Raw genomic sequence first — 19,962 nt, 5'->3', positions numbered from 1 at the left:
CAAAGATTATGTACAGTTTATGTACTTTCCAACAAAAAGGTATTATTAAACTGAAAAACATCACAAAACTTGACGCTTCAGTCATTTCAGTTTTGTTTTCAGCTTTCAGTAATAATACTTACAAAAAAAATACACCCATAGCTTTTTTGTTCCATAAAAACATTTTCCTAATCACAACAACTACAGTCTCAAAAGCTAGGAAAACTGACCACTCCCCTTTAGATGGGGACCTCTGCACAATGCTCTGGGGAAAAGAGGTGAGAGGGTTAGTTTGCCTGTGTTTTTCCATGCAACAACACAGCACATCCTCTCTGTAGTTCGCTGGCAGAGGGCACAGTGCTGTGCAAAGGCTCCTTCTGTCACTGACTTGGCCTCAAGCCTAAGAACATCAGAAGCAAAAGACAGACAAGCTTTTCATTGCAGGCCAAACAAAGAGCTGTCTCTCTGCCTCTAACTATGAAGTATAGACAAAGACATTACTTGACCCCTTGGGCCTCAGCTGAGGCTCATCACAAGTTTAGACTCCTCCATAAGCCGATGTCAGTAATACCGCTACAGCACTTGGTATATATAACTGATACAGCATGCAAAGGAAGACGTAGAGAGATCATTTATGGCACAATTACCAGTGAATTAATGTAAAAATCCTACAAATTAAACTGACATATTTAAACATCATATGCAAGGGAAACTATATTGCTATACACTTTTTTTTTTTTTTTTTTAAATACTGTTCTAGGTGCTCACTATAAATAAGCACAAATTTAACAACTTTGGGGCTGAATTTCTTTATGTTTTATAATCAAATTTTGGAGAGGTGACCAGACAAATGGACTGTCTTATGAGTTGATGCCAAAAATATAAGTCAGTTAAACATGTTTGGTTTTTTATTTATTAATGTGCAATTAAAGTTGCCAGTTCAAAAAGCATATGGCATGACCGGTCACCACCCATGAACAAACAACTGTGCCCTGCTGTTGTTCGTTCTCTCTGTGAATAGAAGTTGTAAATGAGCAAGAAGGAACCAGCGTGGCTGCGCTCTACTTTAGCCGTGTCAGAAAACAAATAATGTAATATAACCAAGCAGCTGACCACTTTCTACACCGAGTTATAGACACTAGAATGGAGGAAACCTAAGCTACCACTGCTAGCACTGATAAGATTAGCCAAATTGGAAATTAATGTGTGCATTTGCAGCATCATCAACCAACCAAAAAAAATATTTCTTTGGCCAATGTTTAACTTCCATGCATTTAATATTTGCTTAGATTTTCTGTTATTAGTTGCCAGGAACATCCTTAGTTATAAGTTTATCACACAAACGAAAGGAAAAATAAACTGTTGGACTATGTCTTTGTGTATAGACCGAACAGGTATCAGCTCGGTTAAAGTCTGTTGACTGTGACGGCCGCAGCATATGATTTACATCATGTTCATACTCAGAATGAGCATTGTCCTCCTGGAGGAGACCATGACTTTGTAATTATTAGCACTGATCCTTTTCTCTAAGGAACAAGTAGATCCAAACCACTGCAGCGAAATAGCCTCCACAGTATAATTAAAGCGTTCATCTGTGTCTTCTTTTCATTTAAAAATGTTAATATGAAAAGTAGCATAATACTATTACTTTTTTCTGTAAAGCTCACTTACTTTTGAGAATATGTACTGCATGGTTCCATGTTTGTATACAGTATACAGTACACAGTATGCAATTACTGCATTTTGTGATAAAAATCCTGTTTAATTAGAAGTTTGTCTTACTGTAAGGTCACAAATTGCGAGATCTAAATCCACTTTTCTTGCTCAAGCCTCAATTTCCACCAATTACAGCACTGCTTGACTCGCATAGTAAAAACAAGTAGGAAAGAAAACAATCCAGATACATGCAAATTTTAACTAAGGTTAAAAACAGAGCGATACAGTATTTATTATTGTCATAATTGTAATGTACAGTTTGTCATTCATCTCCTCGCTTGCAGGAAATTTCACCCCCACACAAACAGATCATTCATCCAGCAGCAGCAATACTTTAATATCTTGTTTCACATGCACAGACAAATCCCTGCTCTTGAGTGGCAGAGCTGAAAAAGCAGAAGAGAACAAATGTTTCAGTTTTATTTCCTGGATAAGCTACTCCTTGCTCCTTCACCTCATCCCTGTGAGCTCTTCCCTCAGCTCGATCCGGGCGCTGATGTGGGGCTTTGGAATTGCAAATGCCTCGTATCAAACTGAGAGATAGATCTGAAACACTCCCAGTCTCTTTTGCCTGATATTAATGTTGCACGGAACTAATGAAAGGATAAGCTCTTTGAGGCAGTCGCACAGTAGCACTAATCTCTCACTATATCTAATTTAACACGGAAAGTGGCAGTGGGTAATACAGTGAAAGAAAAGCACTGGTTGAGGAAAAAAAAGATGCTCTGACATGTTTTTTCTTCTAGCTGGAGGTGCAGTGCTTGCACACGTATCACCTAAGGGCTCAAATCATACTTGTGTCACACATGATTTTGTCTTGAAATGTAACACCTGTGCCCTGTCGCCACACATCTGGGTGACTTTTCATTACTGCTGACGGGATGCATTTATAACAGACATCGGATTTCAGTCATGCATGAAGAATTGCAAACTCCTGCCTTTCTGAAGGGGAGCACACAAATACATTTTATTCTAATTAAACCACTTTCCCGTGCATACACATGTTGTACTTTCAAAATTATTTTCTCATCTGCTGAAAACACAAAATTATTTTTATTTTTTTAAACAAGAGCAGTATGTCATATCGCAGATCACGTCATGGCAAATTATTAAACTATTATTAGGTTTTCTGGCTGATAAATGATTCAAGATTCAAGGTTTTAAGGCTACGACTGTAAGCAGAATGTGTGCTCATTTTAATAATGTCTTAATTTTTATTGCAGCGTGGTTATTATGACTGTCAAGGTAATAGTGCATCCAATGGCAGGTCTTACCCTTGGAAACAGACCAAATAGAAACTGCACAACAAACACAAAATGTTAGGCAATATCTTTTTAAAAAGCTACTATGCCAACAGATACTTAATAATGTAACATGTTTAGAACTGATTTTGTTTTGTAATCAATTTAACCCTTAAAATTCTTATGAAATGAAATACATGTCACATTTACCATTTCCATGAACCATTTCAAAATGCTCAGCATCTTCCCAAATAAAAGAAACACACTCAGTTTCCAAGGAATAGGCAGAAAATAATCAACAATGAATGAATTACTTTAAATGTTATTTCTTTCTCAAAGCTCTCAAAAATTTTCAGTCAGCTATTTTATATAATTTAACTGATTGAAAACGAGTTTAATTCTAAAACAACAACAAAAAACAAACAAACAAACAAAAAGAACTTACAAGTTTTCTGGGGTCTTTTTATACAACTTTTAGCAGTCCTGTATAGATTATTGAATTGAATTTGCTGCAATATTAAAACCACTGAAAGGTGAAATGAACAACATTTGTGACCTTTAAGATGCCGTTAGCTGTTACTTACTTACCGCCCACCTAAACACCACAGGGCACCCCCAGACGTCCTTTTCTAATTCCCCCCAGTGTCAGAGCTGTTTTAGTCACAGAGCAGTATAAGCATCTACACAGTATAAGGCAAGTTTTATTGCTGTGCGGGTGATATGTACAAATCATCTGTAATTCTTGATGGGGAACTCTACAAGAGAAGCTTTGTGTGATAATATTTAAAATAAACCTTATTTATAAGGTGTTAAGACACCTTTTTCCCCCCACACATGCTATACGCCACAAGTAAAAGACAACAGTGAGAGGGTGAGACTATAGTGCTCACCACTACTCAAAGTTTTGTTAATGTCTAATATGAGCATCCACCATTTTTAAACAGAGTTCAACCCACACGTTATGGGCAATTGTCAATAAAAAAAAGAAAAAGCAAAAGAAGAAAAAGAAAAAGAAATACAAAACAAAACAAAAACCCACAATACACACTGCCAGGCAAACTACGGCCCACAACAAAAAAAAATCCTCTCCTGCACATCCTACAGATTCTCACTAGGGTTAAGGTCCGGATCCTGTGGTTTTTGATCCACATTTGAAATCATATCTCATGTTCTCTGAACCACTCTTCTTTCACAATTTGAGCCTGATGAATCATGGGAATGTCATCTTGCAATATGCCTGTGGCATGGAAAAAGAAAACTCCACTGATGGAAAAAACCTGGTCATTCAGTATATTCAGGTAGTCAGCTGACCTAATTTTTTGGCACATAATGTTACTGAACTGAAGAAACCCCAGATCATAATAGTGGCCCCACAGGCTTTCACGGCAGGCGCTAGGTATGATGGGCGCATCACTTTGTCTGCTGCACCCATCACTCTAGAACAGGACTCATTAGACCACGTGACCTTTTTCCTCTACTCCTGAGTCCAATCTCTATGATCACTGATGAGTGGATTACTTCAGCTCTTTAGTCCCAATACCCTAAGTTCTCTTTACATTGTATGCATGGAAATATCCTCACTTTCACTAGTAAACATGGCAGTGAGTTCTACTGTGGATTTTTTGTGATTTGATTTTACCAAATATTTGAGAAAATGCCAATCATGATTATACAAGTTTTTTCCCCAACCCATTCTTTCCAGATTTGCATAATTCTTTGGACAGTTTTTAATTGAACTGAAGTGTCATTGTCTACAATCTACTTTCAGATGCTCCACATGGAGTCACCACAGTAGATAGATCTGAATGTTTGATTTGACAGATTTTCTTTTCCGTCTGTCCTCCTGGGACTAAATGTACAATCTTTCACTGTTAGGTGAATGTAACCATATATATGACAGAAAATAAGAAAAATCATAAATGCTCCCCATTATGAATGAGTTAGAGTGAAAACGTAGCCATAACATCACAACAGACAGCTTGCCAGGCTTTATAGCACAGCATCGCAATCTTTGAAAACTGTTTATGTGCGGCATGGCTGTCTGCATGCGAAAGTGACAGCACACATACGCAGATCAACCACACAGCCATATACACATGCGTGCATCTTGCCCAAAAGCATTAACTGCAAAACTGAGTCAAGTGAAAGGCACATGGCACAACAAAAAGCATCAAATTCTGCTCTGCTACTTAGAGTCAAAGCAACTTATTACGAACCAAATGGCCTGCGTTTACTTCTAAATCAAAACTGTGTGTTTCCAGCTATGCAGCTTCAGAGCGCAGCGTGGAGCCTGTAATTAACTCTTAAGAGAATGTGATGACGAAACAGAAGCTGGGAACTTCAAAGAGTTTTCTCAAGAGTTCAAACACATTAAGGTAGTGGGCCTTCTATTTCACAGGCCTATTAAATCATTGCACAGATGTAATTTCCCATCTGGTGGAATCAAACCTTTTCAATATTGACGGCAGTAAAGAAAAAGAACCAAAAAAGAAAGCATTAAATAACAGTCTGAATTTTATGGAGGGCGGAAGGCACTTTCATTGCTCTTTTTTTTTTTTTTCTTCTTCCTTTTCTTTTTAAAAACCAGCACTAACTCTTGGACACAACTGCTCATTCATTTATCCGGGACTGTTTGCAGCCACATACAATAAATGTTTACTGCATCGTTAAACTCCTTTCCAAATGACCACGGATACTGTCAAGGCCTTACAGAAGGGGAATGCTGCAATGAAATACATGCAATAACAGTCATGATGCAGGGTTCATGAACCTACATATTGTCATTTTTCTCTGTATGTGTCGCTTTGCACTATATTCACCCCTGCAGCTAGATCACAGTCTCCCGAGCTGCCTTTCTGCCTCCAGCCATCAGCAAATAAGACATTGGCTGCATCAGCAGAAGGTTAGGGTGGGGGTCTGCGATCCCAGGAAGAAAGGCCAATTTGCAGGAATCAATGAGCTCTGCAGTGAACGTAATCACAGGTCCTGTTATGAAATAGCCATTTAACTTTATAATTATAATTAAAAACATAAAACCCCGGAATTAAATATGTACTAGTGGAGATCCAAGTTTAGGTGTTTTCTAAAAGTCAAATGCCAGATAATACAAACATCAAATTCAAATAAATGGACCAGTCCAGTAACAGCAAGTTTACAACCTACTGGAGCATTAAGAGAGGGGTGTAAACACTTCAGAAAGAGTTACACTTCACCATCCCACTTTTACTTCTGCCCCTTAGCTATTAGTCAGTGGGTTGTTTTAATTGATGAGAGAAAAAGGGAGACACAGATACGCACCACAGAGTCAAAGGAGGTGAAAGATTACAGACCAGCAGATGATATTTATTTATTTCTATTTGATTGAGTGAAAGAACAAAGAGAATATCTGGAGAAAAAAAAAAGGGGGGGGGGGGGGGATTAAAAGAGAGGCGTGAAGTGAGGAAAGCGTGAGAGGGAAGAGAGGGAAAGCATCTTGGGTAGTTAAAAGCATTCATTCAGCCTTGGGCTGAGCTTGATGGGTGCAGAAGAAGTCTTAAATCTGGACGGGACTGAACTAGAAGGCAGCTGCAGGCAATGAATACATGCAGCACCCAAAATCAGTTAAAACATGCTTTCTGTTCATGTAATTTACAGATACTGAGGAAGAAAATGTGTTTTTTTTACCCCTCATTTCATGTGGTTGTCTATATTCCTATATTATAACATATAATATGCTGCTTTTGTACCATTTTCTTTCACGTTTCCGTCACATGCCTGCAGATGAATTTGGATTCTTTTCCCTCAGTAAACCGTATAGAGCAATGATCCTTTCTCACACTAAGCTGAGATCCTGCATCCCTATTGGACTGGCTGTATGCTCCAGTTTCGCTTTCTTAGTCTGACATAAACACACTTCCTGTTTTCACCTCTCCCACTCTACGCTCAACAGTCATGGGAGAGGAGTAGAAATGAAACAGCCACTAGTCTTTACAAATGAAACCAGAGCCACAGAAGAGACAGAAGTGGGAGAAATCGTTACAGAGGCGGAGATGGCAAATGATGAGACTGAAAGCTAAATATTTGGCTGTATTTTGAGTTTCAGTATATCGCTCACTAATAATAACAACAACAACAACAACAACAACTAGTTATTTAAAGCAGCGCTTAAAAATCATGTTGCGACATGCTACACAGGAGCAATACAATAAAACCAAGACTGAACAAAATAAAAACAAACTAGAGCTCCACTGATGTTTAAGACCAATGTGGACACAGATATTTGGTGATGTAAAAATCTGATATACTGGCAAATACTTTTTTCTTTCAGTGACGCAAAATAAAACAAGATTTCCCACCATTCGTTATGAACAGTTATTTATGCGTTCTTTCTTTCTTATAATACAACAACAAGTCACAGATTACTCTATTATTCTCTGCCCGATTGTTCTCGAATCAGCTGGTTGTTTTATTTGTGTGTTGTCAACGTTTTTTGTTTTTTTGGGTTTTTTTTACATTTCATTTATTGGCCATTTTAAATAAAGCCAACATCAATTCCAATAAGTTGTACTGAGTAATGTACTGAGGAAGTAGACTATTCAAAGCAAGTGAAAAACTCCAAGGGAAAGCATCGTCATAAAAATGTGTTTTAAGACTCAAAGAAAGACTGACTCGACTTAATTTCCTCTAGCAGGTCATTCCAGAGCTAGGAGCAAGCGATACACTCAGCCGGATGCTGTACAGGTAAAAGACAGGTTCTTTTTTAACCAACTTTAATGTCATTTTTTTTAATGTGTCCACACACACACACACACACACACACACACACACACACACACACACACTAAAATTACCATGGTTGCTGGGAAACTTTAACCTAATCTCTTTATAGTTTCAGTTCTTAGGTTTAGTAACACCTGTTATCAAGTGTAAGTACTTTCACTTCTTGCTTTTATATGTAGAAGTAAAAACATTTTGTAGATAACAAAACAGTATAATTTATAATTAATATGGAAGTCATCCATTTTCTTTTTGTGAATTCGATCCTTTAAAATAACTTTCTTTTTTTTTTTTTTTTTTTATGTAGTTATGTTTCCTCTTCTCTCTGTTCCACTTTGGTCTACAGACTCTGATTTGTCGCTAGCTCCTGATTTACTGCACTTTATAGCAAGTCAAGGAAGGAAAAAGAATTCTATATCTTGAGGAACATGATGTGTGCGTCCTGATAGAAGTCAGGCAATCCATCTTCTTTGTTGTGGTTCACATATGCTATTACATTGCAGGCCATCATCACACCAGTAACATTTCAGTGTTTCAGCTGGGTGATTTACGTGTGAATGCTTGGAGCTTATGCTGACACATTTTCCTGTCCAAGGTGCTAAAGACCACCACCAAGAGTAGCAAAATGTTCAGTTTTTCTTACTGGTTTTAGCGGGCAGCATCCCATCACCAAAATGCTGGTTCCTCTCGACTGGCTACCAGTACGTTTCAGATATCATTTTAAAATTGTAACTTTTATAGCAAGTTTGAGTCTGGCCCCTTAGATACACAGGAACAATGTTGACCCTGTATGAGCGAATTCAAACTCTAGATGGGGTCCTCCTGGCAGTTCCAAATATCAAGGCTTAAATCTAAAGGCGACTTTGCTTTTGCCATCAGGGACCCTCAGCTTTGGGAATACCTGCCTGAGGAGCTCACACGATGTCCTTCCAATAACTTAGAAACTCAATTAACTGATCTCAGCTCAACATATTTGTTTTTCAGTTATTAAATACAAAACTGAATGCAGAATGACGCACAAACAAGAAGCAACTGAAGGCAGCTGCAGTAAAGGCCCAGGAAAGCTGGGGGAAAACAGGATTTGATGATGTCCATGGATTCTAGATGTCAGGACTCATCTGCAGCAAAGGACTTAGATCCTTATATTCATCTTAGTATGTTTAATTACTTTTGAGGGGCTATGCATAAAAATGTTTTTAATTCCTAAAGAATTAACACAATAACTTTACTATACCCTTTGGATTAAGGCTAAAAGTCCGCACTTCATTGTACACTACCACCATAGATTTTAAAATCAAGTAGTCAAGATTGAACAACATTTGTGTCATTTTTCCAAAATGTATGGGGCAGACTGTAAGTGATATCTCTTACTGCCTGTGATTCTCTGTAGTTTCTGGATGTTTTGACAGTTTCTGACTGAGAAAAATCGACAATATTTCCATTCTGTTGTCTACATTAAAGAAAACAAATCATGCACTGACAAAACCTGCTGGGACCAGTTTTCTGTGCTCCAAACATTTGAAGGAGATTACTTTTCCACACTGGTGGTATGAAAGTGAACTTTTTCTAGGCTTATTGTTGTTGCACTGGTCTGGTCTGATCTGTACAGTCTCATAATATCACCAGATTTAGTGAAAAAAATCATAATAATCAGATGTTCATTATTGACTCAAACAGACATGTTTATGCATGAAAAAGTGTTTTTCACATCTAAGCTAATGGATTGCCTTGCTCTAATGGTGATGAAATGGTATTTGATCATGTAAATGCTTTGATGTAGAAGAGAACAGAGAAAGAACAAGTACATAGTAAATAAAGCAGAGCAAACAATTAAAGAGAAGTAAAGAAAAGTATACAGCAGAAGCAACAATTAAAGTCAGTGCCTGGAGTGTGTTTATGCTGTTGCAGTATAGCAGACACTCTACATGCTCTGAATGTAATTGGCCGCCCCCAGAGACTGCCCTAACTCTGGAGGATGAGGAGCAAGCTGAACTCTGTGAATGACACAGCTTTGACACCAAACTTGTTCCATTAATCCCTAATGAGTCTTTTAACTTAGTTTCCAAAGTCTAGAATTACTAAAACAATCTGAAATAATCTGCAGGGCACAGCACAGCAGGCCACAAATGCCATAGTAATTAATATTTCACCTTCTCCATTTTGTTAGTGCCACAAAAACATACTTCCAAAAAAAGAGTCACCCAGTCGATGAGAGCCTCAAACACCCAGCGTCCATCGAGAAGGAACGATAACCCAACATTTCTTTTCAGACACGATGTGAAAAAAAAAATTGTTTTCTAGTCACTGTGGTGTACAGTGCAACATCCTGGGTTCAAATCTGGCACAGGACCTTTGAAACACCATATGCAGCGAGTTTCCTCTCTTTCTAAAGGAAATAATACCCTCCAAAACAAGTCAAGCATGACAAAAGACAGCTGTGACCAAGGCCTTTATAACAAATGTTTGCTTACATTTTGGGCCATGCAGTGATCTGATTTGCAAACTTCCAGTCCACCCTGTCACTTACCATTTCCTGTGAGTGTGAGTGTGCAAGCGCCGGTGCAAGTGTGTAAATGAGTGTGTGTGTGTGTGTGTGTGTGTGTGTGTGTGTGTGTGTGTGTGTGTGTGTGTGTGTACACACACTATGTTTATATATCTTTGTGGGGACCAACAGCACTTATGGGGACATTTTTTGAGACTCAAAATGTGGTTTTGGTGTTAGGGTTACAACCAGGTTATGGTTAGGTTTAGGCTAAGGGTTAGGGTTAGTCATTCAGTTTTTATGGTTAGGCTTAGGTGCTTACGCTAGCCACTACACCTATGTCAATTAGATGTCCCCACAAAGATACGCAAACACGACTGTGTGTGTGTCTGTGTGTGTGTGACACAACTCTATCATGTTGACCAAACTGATCCATTTTTCTGCTTTTGCTTTTGGTAATTGTGAGCTCTCTAACTAAAAGGAAAGATCAATAATAATTAACTTGCGCACATTAATAATTACATCTGGGACACAGCATTAAAACAAGACCATTTGAAATCAATCAGCAAAGCCAAAACGATCAGGAAGGGGGCTCGTTGTCTTTTACCATCATTTAATAATTATCCCATTCTAACTGTGAGATAAGTAAACGCTGACGGACGCAAGCAGTGCTGCTGAGCTGAAGAGGAAAACATTAAACCTCAGAGCACAGCCATCATCTTGTTTGCAGTCATGATCCATTTAACCCATTAACTTTACGCCTGAAAATTACTTACTGTATAACAATCATATTGAGACAAATAGATGGAGCGTGAGTGAATGAGATATTAATCAGCAAGAAATAGCAAAGCCTCCTTTCTGCAGTGTTACAGAAGTCTAAAAACAACCCACAGATGTTACTACTCATCAGAAACCTCTGAACACTGCTCTTTAAAAATAGAGCATGTTCCCACTATGCAGTAGGATTTATTTTTGGGTTGCACGCGAGCTAAAATTGGGCTGTGGATTAGGGCACGTTGCTTTTTGATGATGAAGCATACAGCACAGGGAGGTGTCTCTTATGAAACTCTCATGCCTTTTAAAGACCACCCCCAAGTCTGTCCCATTGATGCGACTTTGTGCTCTGCTCCCTCCTCATTGTTGAGAGATTGTCAAGGTCCAAGCTCAGCACGGCTAATGGGTACGCAGCAATGAAGGGTCATATTTCGTGAAGGCTATACTTAATGATTTCCTCCTACAGTGCATTTGGTTAGAAGACTTTAATGTGCAGATCAGAAAAAAAAGGCACTGCAGCAATCAAACTGCTGTGTCATAAAAAGCTGATGAGAGCAGCTGCAAAGCCTCGAACATTAGGACGCGGCAAAGTTTGCAGCTGTCAAGCTGTCACGGCCAATACTTCCGACACAGAGAGGCTAATTAGCAGGGCGATCAATATCACCAGTGAAGAGTTTTAGACATTAACAAGAGGAAGACAAGGAAAATATTGTTTTGCTGCAGTGCTTATGAGACAAACTGAATGTGAAGTAACTGTTAAAATTAACATCTCACTGTACCCAAAGGAAGCAGACTTCCACTTGCGGCAGGGGGTGACTCTTCTGCAACCTTCAGAAGCCAACCTCCCGGGATTCTCTGTGACTTCAACTGGTAGAGATGTATGTCTCCTACAAAAGGACACACTGTGTTACAAAAAACAAACAAGAAAAAACAGAAATGTGGTACCTGCAAGGACAGATATGACAGAAACATTTTTAAAATGAAATGACGGCTGTGTGAGTCTGTTTGTGTGTGCGTGCGTGCATGTACACGCCCATGTTTAGACTCTTTGTGAGGACAGAAAATTGGCATGACACTATACTTGTGGGGACCAACGGTCACTTATGGGGACAAAATCCCCGTCCCCACGAGTTTGAAGACATTTTAGAGGCTCAAAATGTCATCTTAGTATCAGGGTTACAATTAGATTATGCTTAGGTTTAGGCATTCATTTTTGATGGTTAGGGTTAAGGTATGAAGCTAGGGAAAGCATTATGTCAATTAGATGTCCTCAATAAGATATATAAATGTTTGAACTCTTCATGTACAAGAAATACATCCAGGTATGCATAACTTCATACTCTTTTTTTTTTTTAAATTACTCCAAACCTGTTTCTCATTTGATTTTGTGAACAGTGGTGCAAAGTAAGTGCTTCACACTGATAACATAACAAAATGGTGTCTGTACTGCCAGATAATTACATTTCTCTGAAACAAATATGGGTAAAATGTCAGTAGGTAACAGTAAAATGTAATGCATGTGAAAAGTTGGGGTGAAAAAAAGACCTCAATCTGACTGCGTCAAAGAAAATAAATGCAATCCCTTAGCCTCCTAAAACAAACCTATGGTATCAATTTCAAAATAGTATGTTCTCAAGTTCTCGCATCGCATTCACAAGATTTTCAGAAAACTTGACCTCTGACCTTGAAGTCGAGATCACTGAGATCTTTAGTAAATACACCAACGGTACCAATTTGAAACTCCTATGTCGCCTCATTTTCAAGTTATCCTATTTACATAATTGGGCGTTCACATAAGTTAAGCTCCTTTGTTGAGTATATGCAACTTCACAGCTTGTGCTTTGTCTGTAAAGTTAAAATAGTTTCTTCCTCTACTACTGATTATTCAGGCATTTCTCATCTTCTTCCACAGGAGATCACTTCCACAGAGATATTTCTCTCTCATTTGTTAAGGTTTTCACTGAGCCAGCCCCCCTTTGGATTGCATGTCTACCATGGGCAAAGCACATTTCTCAAGCTGTGGGTTATAGTCAACCCACCCATCTCTGCCAGAGAATGAAGTCGTCATCGAAAACATACAGCCGCATCTTACTTCAGAAGAAAAACGCTATTATTGTTCATTGTTTAACTCAGTGTCGAGATGAAAAATCTTGCACCGAGGCCCTGAGACATAGCAGTGGCTAATTGTGTCATGGCTGCTGCCATTTGCTGCTGTTTCGGCACAATGAATTATTAATTTCAAAAATGCTAATGTCTCTGCTCTGGCTCAGTTGAGAGTTATGAACCTTGGATTAGTCTGAATTTTTCTTCCCGTCCTCCATTAGTTTTTCAGAAAGTCCCACAGAGTCAAGGCTCAGGCTTTGCTTCAGACCATAAATAAATGTCAGGTCTTTCCCATGAGAGTGACACGTCATGTGACTTTAATTTGCATCTTTGGATTCTGTCACCACACACTGCACACTCCCGTGTCTGTAGGGGATTGTTTCAGGACAATTCCTTGTTAAGATCTGAAATGCAGTTTTCTTAATCGGGAAGGACTCGTGCAAACAGCAGGCTCTGTGTCCTACCCATCAAAATTGGCAACACGAGATAGGTTTGTGTGATCCCTGAGGAGTACACCGGCCAAGGGTTCGAGACTGCACTGGAGCAGTTCTGCGACACAGGCCTGTCACGTCTCGTGCTTGTAGACAAGTATCAGTTCAGCTGCCTGACAGTGCACTGGAGGACAGCCCGGCTCTTTGTAGGATAGATTTGTGAGTGAATTAAGTACAGTTCACCCCACGCATTGTGCGGTTCTAGAGAGATGCCCTCTCTTCAGAGAGAAATCTGCAGTTCCAAGCCTATTTTAGGAAACGCCTCATGAGCAATAGAAGTTGCAAGAGTGCAGTCTCTTTGCTCCTTTTTAATGTTGTATGTTAATTCTTATAGTATATCACTGAACGTCATAAATCTTCCCACAATCCTGTTACAATAACAAATTACTCTGACTTAATGTTTGAATTAATTGGAAGGGCTTTGCCTATGGTATTATTTTGAGATGCACTCTAAAAAGGGGTTCTGACGCCCCCCAAACAACAGCCCAGCAAAGCTTTATTCTCTTCATTGTCATTCCTACAATAATGACTGAGCTGTATAATCCCCTCCTCTCTGTTTCCCCAACTCTCTGCGGAGGACTACGGGGAAATCAAAGCTGCAGCCCTCGCTAAGGCTTTCCAGAATACCTCCAGTCACCCACTATTACTGCAGCTTGCTGACAAGCTGGCCTTCGTGTGCGTGAAGCCAAACATGTTCAATACAAAAAAAACAAAAAAAACAAAAAAAAAAAGACAGAATGTGGAGTGCTCAAAAGGGCCACGGTCATGGATACAGCATATGAAACAATATGAAATTTGAACTTGCTCTTTGTTCTCAGACACTCCCAGACAACTATAACAACTGCCATCCATCACAAAACACAATCTCACCGAGCCCAAGTAAACAGGTATAAATAAGACAAGAGCATTTTCATCCTGCATTCCCATTGCAGTTGGCGTGATTAAGTGCCCGACTACTCCTCAGCTCTAGGCTTTGGCCATGTGCTCGTCGGGCTTATGAATGAGTGCTGTACAAAATGTGGAGTGGGAGAACACCTTATCATTAAACATTCACTGAAGAACAATCCAATAAAAGCAGGTCACTGAGGCTGATGAGCGCCTGCCTTCCTATCTGAGCCCGGGTGTAATCACATCTGAATGAAACCATCCATTCTGATTACACAACAGCAGACCAATTAAACACCGCCATGTTGCTACTCCTCTCTCATTAGCCATGGAGTGTGTATAAGAATAATCCCCCATCGCCGACTGGGCCAATCTCTCCCCACACGCTCACTCAAACTTCTATCAAACCAGTGCAAAGCAATCTTCCGGGAACATGGCTTATTTATTTATAGCGCCTGAGCCAAGTTCGGTGGCTTTTCCATTATTAATGATAATGAAACCTACCAAGCCATGTAACACGAAAAAATTTAAAACAACCCGACTCACTTGTGTCATGGTGTGGCATATTAACAGGGTGAGAGATGTAAGTGACTGTAAGTCTGCTGTGTGTTGTCAGCAGAGTGCTGTTTTGGCAGTTGTAGCGATTTTACAGTAAACAGCTTTAAGCTGCGATACAAAAGGAAACTCAGGGCCAAGATGAATCGAGTGAGTGACGGAGAAATTTATGGTAGCTGTCACAGCAATTTGAATCTGGCTGCTGGTTGGTTGCTAAGAATATTTGCACTGAGATAGTATATCCATATCATGGGAACAACATTAGAAGCAGTAGCATGAAAAAAGTTTTTTTATAAGACACAGAAGATGTGCATAGTGAAACTTAGTATGGAATCACAAATAGGCTTAAAAAAGATTTTATTTATACATTTTATATACAAAGATTTTATTGTTTCAAATGTAATTTAAAATTTTTATGTTTAATGTTAAAAATCATCATTTAAAATCCGTTCTGTAGATCTTATATTTAGAATTTCTCATTTTATATCTCAATTGCACCACTGCTATGAGCATCTTGATTGCCTTTACTTGAATTTGTAAATACATCTGACCTATACAGTATTTTAGATTGTGGACAGTTTGAATATATAAATTGTGAAATAAAGCATCTAACCGAGTACCTAATTTGTATTTCCAAAACTCAAAATAATTAATCAAAAGTCAAAGAGATAACGAATTACGCTCAAACCAATAAATGTTACTTTTTTTTTCTTTTTTCTTTTAAAAATACTAGCACGCTTGTTTAACCTAACACAAAAGGTGTTTTGTGCATAAATGCTAAGACAAGGTCTTGTTAGCATGTTGCTAGGTGGCTGCCAAGCTACCTGGTGGCGTCATAACACATCATGCTTAATTGAGATTTTGTGGATAGAAATTAGTTGTTATTATACTGAATTTAAAATGATACAAAACCTCATAAAAGCACCATAAGAGCATGAACAGAAAAAAATAAAATGGGCCATATTATCCCGTTGCAATGTGGTTGCTAGGCAATGCGACGATATTGTAACATAATTCCACTTTTGTTGATATAAATGAGATGATACTGCCATGAATTAAAATGATGGGATGAGTTCATGTGTGTAGGTGCATAAACGCAAAAAACTAAGTCTTATTTGGCCATTGCTAGGTGATTTCCAGGCAACCTGATGGCATCATAATATATAATTAAAGACTTAAGTTTTGTGGATATAGATTAGATGTTATTTTCCTGACATACAAATACATGTAACCACTGGTGTTACCCCTCAGCCTCGAAGTACGTGTGCCTATAGTATAAATTTGAAAATCCCAGGTGATTTTCAGAAAAGCTGACCTTTGACCTTGAGGTCAATATTCAAACAGCGAGACTCAGTTGTTTCGAACACCTCTGAAATTTTTAATAGATGCACCTATGGTGTCAATTTGAAAATCCCAGGTAACCTAATTCTCAATTTATTGTGTTCACAAGATTTTCAGAAAACTTGACCTCTGACCTTGAGCTTGAGCTTAAGGTCGAGGCCACTGAGATTAAACTCGTCTGAGATTTTTAGTAGATGCACCTATGGTATAAAATCTAAAATCGCTGTACTCAAAAACTTGAACACACCGCCTGCCTGCCCCGCAGGGTGATTATAATACCACATCAGCCTTTTATGGCTGAGGGGTAAAAATGATATGATGCTTTCATAAGGTCCTATAGAGGAAGCATACATGCTAAATAGAGGTATTTTTAGCGTACTGCTAAGTGGTTGCTAGGCAGCACGTTGACATCATACTACGTGATATAGATAAGAACCGTCAGGTGCCTAAGGTATAATTTTGTGTCACATTTGCTTGCTCAATTCCTGATCATGTGGGAGGAGTCTGCAGACATAGAAACACAGCTAAAAAGGCTTTTTGTGTTATATGATTGTGTGTATTCATTTTAAAATCAAATATAAGTTTCTTCATTTTTGTATTGGTAAATTGTTCTTTTTAGATTTAGTTACCCTCTTTAACCAATTGGACTATTTTATACATATCAACCTTCCCTAAAAGCATTTCAGCACTTTGCTCTAATTATTCATTCAATTAAATCAATGCTTGAATCTTAAACTGTTTGCTGATGGATTTATTCATAGGCTTAAAAAGTATTTTATTATTCTCTCAGCACACATACCAATCCATTTCTATAATGTAATGTAGATTTAGTCCTGCAATGTGGGGTGAGAGGTCATGAAGCTTTTCACTGATTTGTACACAGACTACCATCAATTTTATTGCTAAAAAGTGAGCAGCAGCAAGAATTCAGTCTCAAGTATTATAAGTCAGTATCAAGTTTGTGTGCAGCTTCCAGCAAAGCTGCAAGATCCAAACTGTGCTGGCAGAGATGCTTAATGCTTGAATTTCGAACCACATTTTACACATACCGTAAGCATATTAACAGTTTTGGGACGCTTAACGAACGGAAGATTCTGGGACTTGCAATTCTGGGAAGCAAGAATTGCAAGCAGAAGGCTGCTGCCATTTGAGACTTTTCCAACTACATCAAAACACCAATTTGGTGAGATGGGATTATTTGGCTCTCAAGCCTTGTCCTCCATTTCTACTGCTTTGCTTCTTTGCTTTTACAGGGCTGAGGTATATGAAAAAATCAAATTATGATAACCAAAAAATCTGTTCACATCCGTTTCAGACACAGGAAGAAGACAATAACCCTGATAATGTCCAAAGAAAGTCTTGCAGCTAAAAACTCAATTCAGATGTTTTAAGTGAAATTAATATTTGGTAATAGTAAAAAAAAAAAAAAAAAAAAAATCCAAAATAGAAAATTAAGGATAAACGCTTTGATTTATCCAAATTCATACAGAACACATAAAAGTTTCATATAACCCATTTTCTGGGATGATTTACACACCGAGTGTGAAACAAACCTCATATACACACACACGTCTCTGCTTTGCAAGCACATACTGAAGTACACATATCCTGGGACTGTACAAAGACAAAGACTGGCACACATCTTCAGGCTGTGGCCCTCTGAATTTACTTCAGATTTGTAATGGGACATTTAGAGCAGAAGAGAAGCAGCCTGGGAGTGCAGACAGCAGAGAGTATAAGGAAAGAACAGACACAGCCTGGAAAATTGGTATCAAAAACACAGGACAGGCTCTGCCACAATTTTTCAACTTTTCTAGACACTGTTAGGTTCTTGATACACCGCACTACAGAGGCAGGGGGAGAGACTGTTTGGATCCCATAGCGAGACATCCCTAAAGAGAGAAACTGCAGATAAGGAGTGTGTTTACCAGCAAGAGAAGCCCATCTACTCTCTGCATGCAAGCCATATTCCCTCAGCTTTGTTCACAGCAAATGATGGACTCACATTACAGTTTTAAATCAACCCACAACTTAACTCTGTCAGGAGAAACAAACCTATAAATCTCCAGCTATCGAAGTTCACACAGCCAGCAACTATCAATAGAAGAGTGTGACCTTGGACTGGACATAAAAATCTCATTACTTCCTCCACACTGCAATATCAAGAAACACCAATAACAGCCCTACCTCAGTTCCTCACTTACCCTGGCTAGCCTCATGATCCTTGGTTATTCATTTTCCTCACTCAAACTGAAAGACTTATGTAGGACAGTGTCTTCACCAAAGTATTTTCTGGAGCAATAAGACGATTTCCCCAAAAGGCACAAGCTTTTCTTTAAATTAGATAAGTATCAGGCAGATGCATCAACCTAAACAGATAAAAACAATAATAACAGATTTTTAAAAGCAGGTGGACATACCTGACCATTCTGGAGGCGTCACATTCAGATCTGAAAAACAAATGAGACACACGGTTTTAATGGTTTTTGTTAAACAGGTAGAAACAGGGATGCTGCAGTGCTTCAGCAGGACAGCAAAAGACAAGTGAAGTTACATAAAACGGCTCACTAACCACCAGGCTTTGATTCAGCAGCTGTATTATTGCAGTAAAGTGCAGCTATCTGACACTGACAGGTGCTACACTTTTAAACAGATCAATCTGGTCTCCTGAGAAGTGGACACAATTTATATTCTAGATACAACTTTGGTGTGACATTTACAAAATATTCCACTGAGTGTGTCAAAAATGTGTCTACTGAATCCAGTATCTTGTCCTTGAAGACAAAAAAAAAAAAAAAACCCCAAAAAACCCCAACCTTTTTATACTTTGGTGTTTTTCCTCCCTTTGGGTCCTGGTATAAAGCTGCAAAGGTATGTGCTTTCTTAATAAGGTTGGCCTTTTTTTTTTTTTCTTCCTTCCAATACACAATTTTAGGGTAGCTCATAGCAGAGCACTTAGCCCTTAGATAGGCATGAAACTTTCATGATGGCCTGTGTAATAGAATAGACGACTCGTGGACAAGAAATGTGAAACTACAACTATTCTGGTTGTAACAGCCACAGTGCTGTGCAATACACAAATAAATAATCCAATTAAATGCAGTAGTCACATGTTGATTCATTTAAGGGAATATGGATCAAAAAGGGAAAAAAGGGATGAAAAGCACACACCGTGGCTACAGTGGACACTTTCCATTGCTTGTAAGGCTCTTTATATGTTAGAACTTCTCTGTGGCTGGCTGACTGACCGAAAACAGCATAAGCAAGGGTGGCCCACATGTTAAAAAGTATGTGGTACAACCACATACTATAGTGAAAATAGTCATCTATGTCCACTGTGAGCGACCATCTTTGAACAGAGGCGGGGGTTTACGACACCAACTGCCTGCCATCTATAATCCAGTTTTGAGTTCCCTCCCCAGACGCCTTAATGCCCACTCACATCCTGGGCCATCTGACCTCAGGAAATCGCATGATAAGGTGGGGTCAGGTTTCACAATGAGCTCACCCGAAACCCTGGCTGATTGGGACCCACACCCGCTTTCACACCTTGGCTCATGTGATTAGAGGATCATCAGGGGGTCCTTTTGTCCCTCTTTGGGGGGATACTCCCACTGGGTTTAAATCTGGGACTCTCCGC

General features: G+C 38.9%; 1 protein-coding gene across 2 annotated transcripts in view; it reads right to left on the bottom strand.

Annotated features, from left to right (window-relative positions):
- Nucleotides 1–19,962, bottom strand: part of LOC120719028 (IQ motif and SEC7 domain-containing protein 1-like) — a 96,245-nt gene that overhangs the window by 57,224 nt on the left and 19,059 nt on the right. For both annotated transcript variants that reach the window (XM_040007865.1, XM_040007872.1), the window contains exons 2-3: nucleotides 18,743–18,772; nucleotides 11,727–11,834 (exon numbers count right to left, since the gene is read on the bottom strand). In XM_040007865.1, coding sequence (XP_039863799.1) covers nucleotides 11,727–11,834; nucleotides 18,743–18,772 — 138 coding nt within the window. The remainder of the gene's footprint in view (nucleotides 1–11,726; nucleotides 11,835–18,742; nucleotides 18,773–19,962) is intronic.

Source organism: Simochromis diagramma, unplaced genomic scaffold, assembly GCF_900408965.1.
Source record: "Simochromis diagramma unplaced genomic scaffold, fSimDia1.1 OVJJ01000545.1, whole genome shotgun sequence".
Classification (NCBI taxonomy): domain Eukaryota; kingdom Metazoa; phylum Chordata; class Actinopteri; order Cichliformes; family Cichlidae; genus Simochromis; species Simochromis diagramma.
Note: the sequence above shows the minus strand (reverse complement) of the source record. Positions and strands in the feature narration are given on the sequence as shown.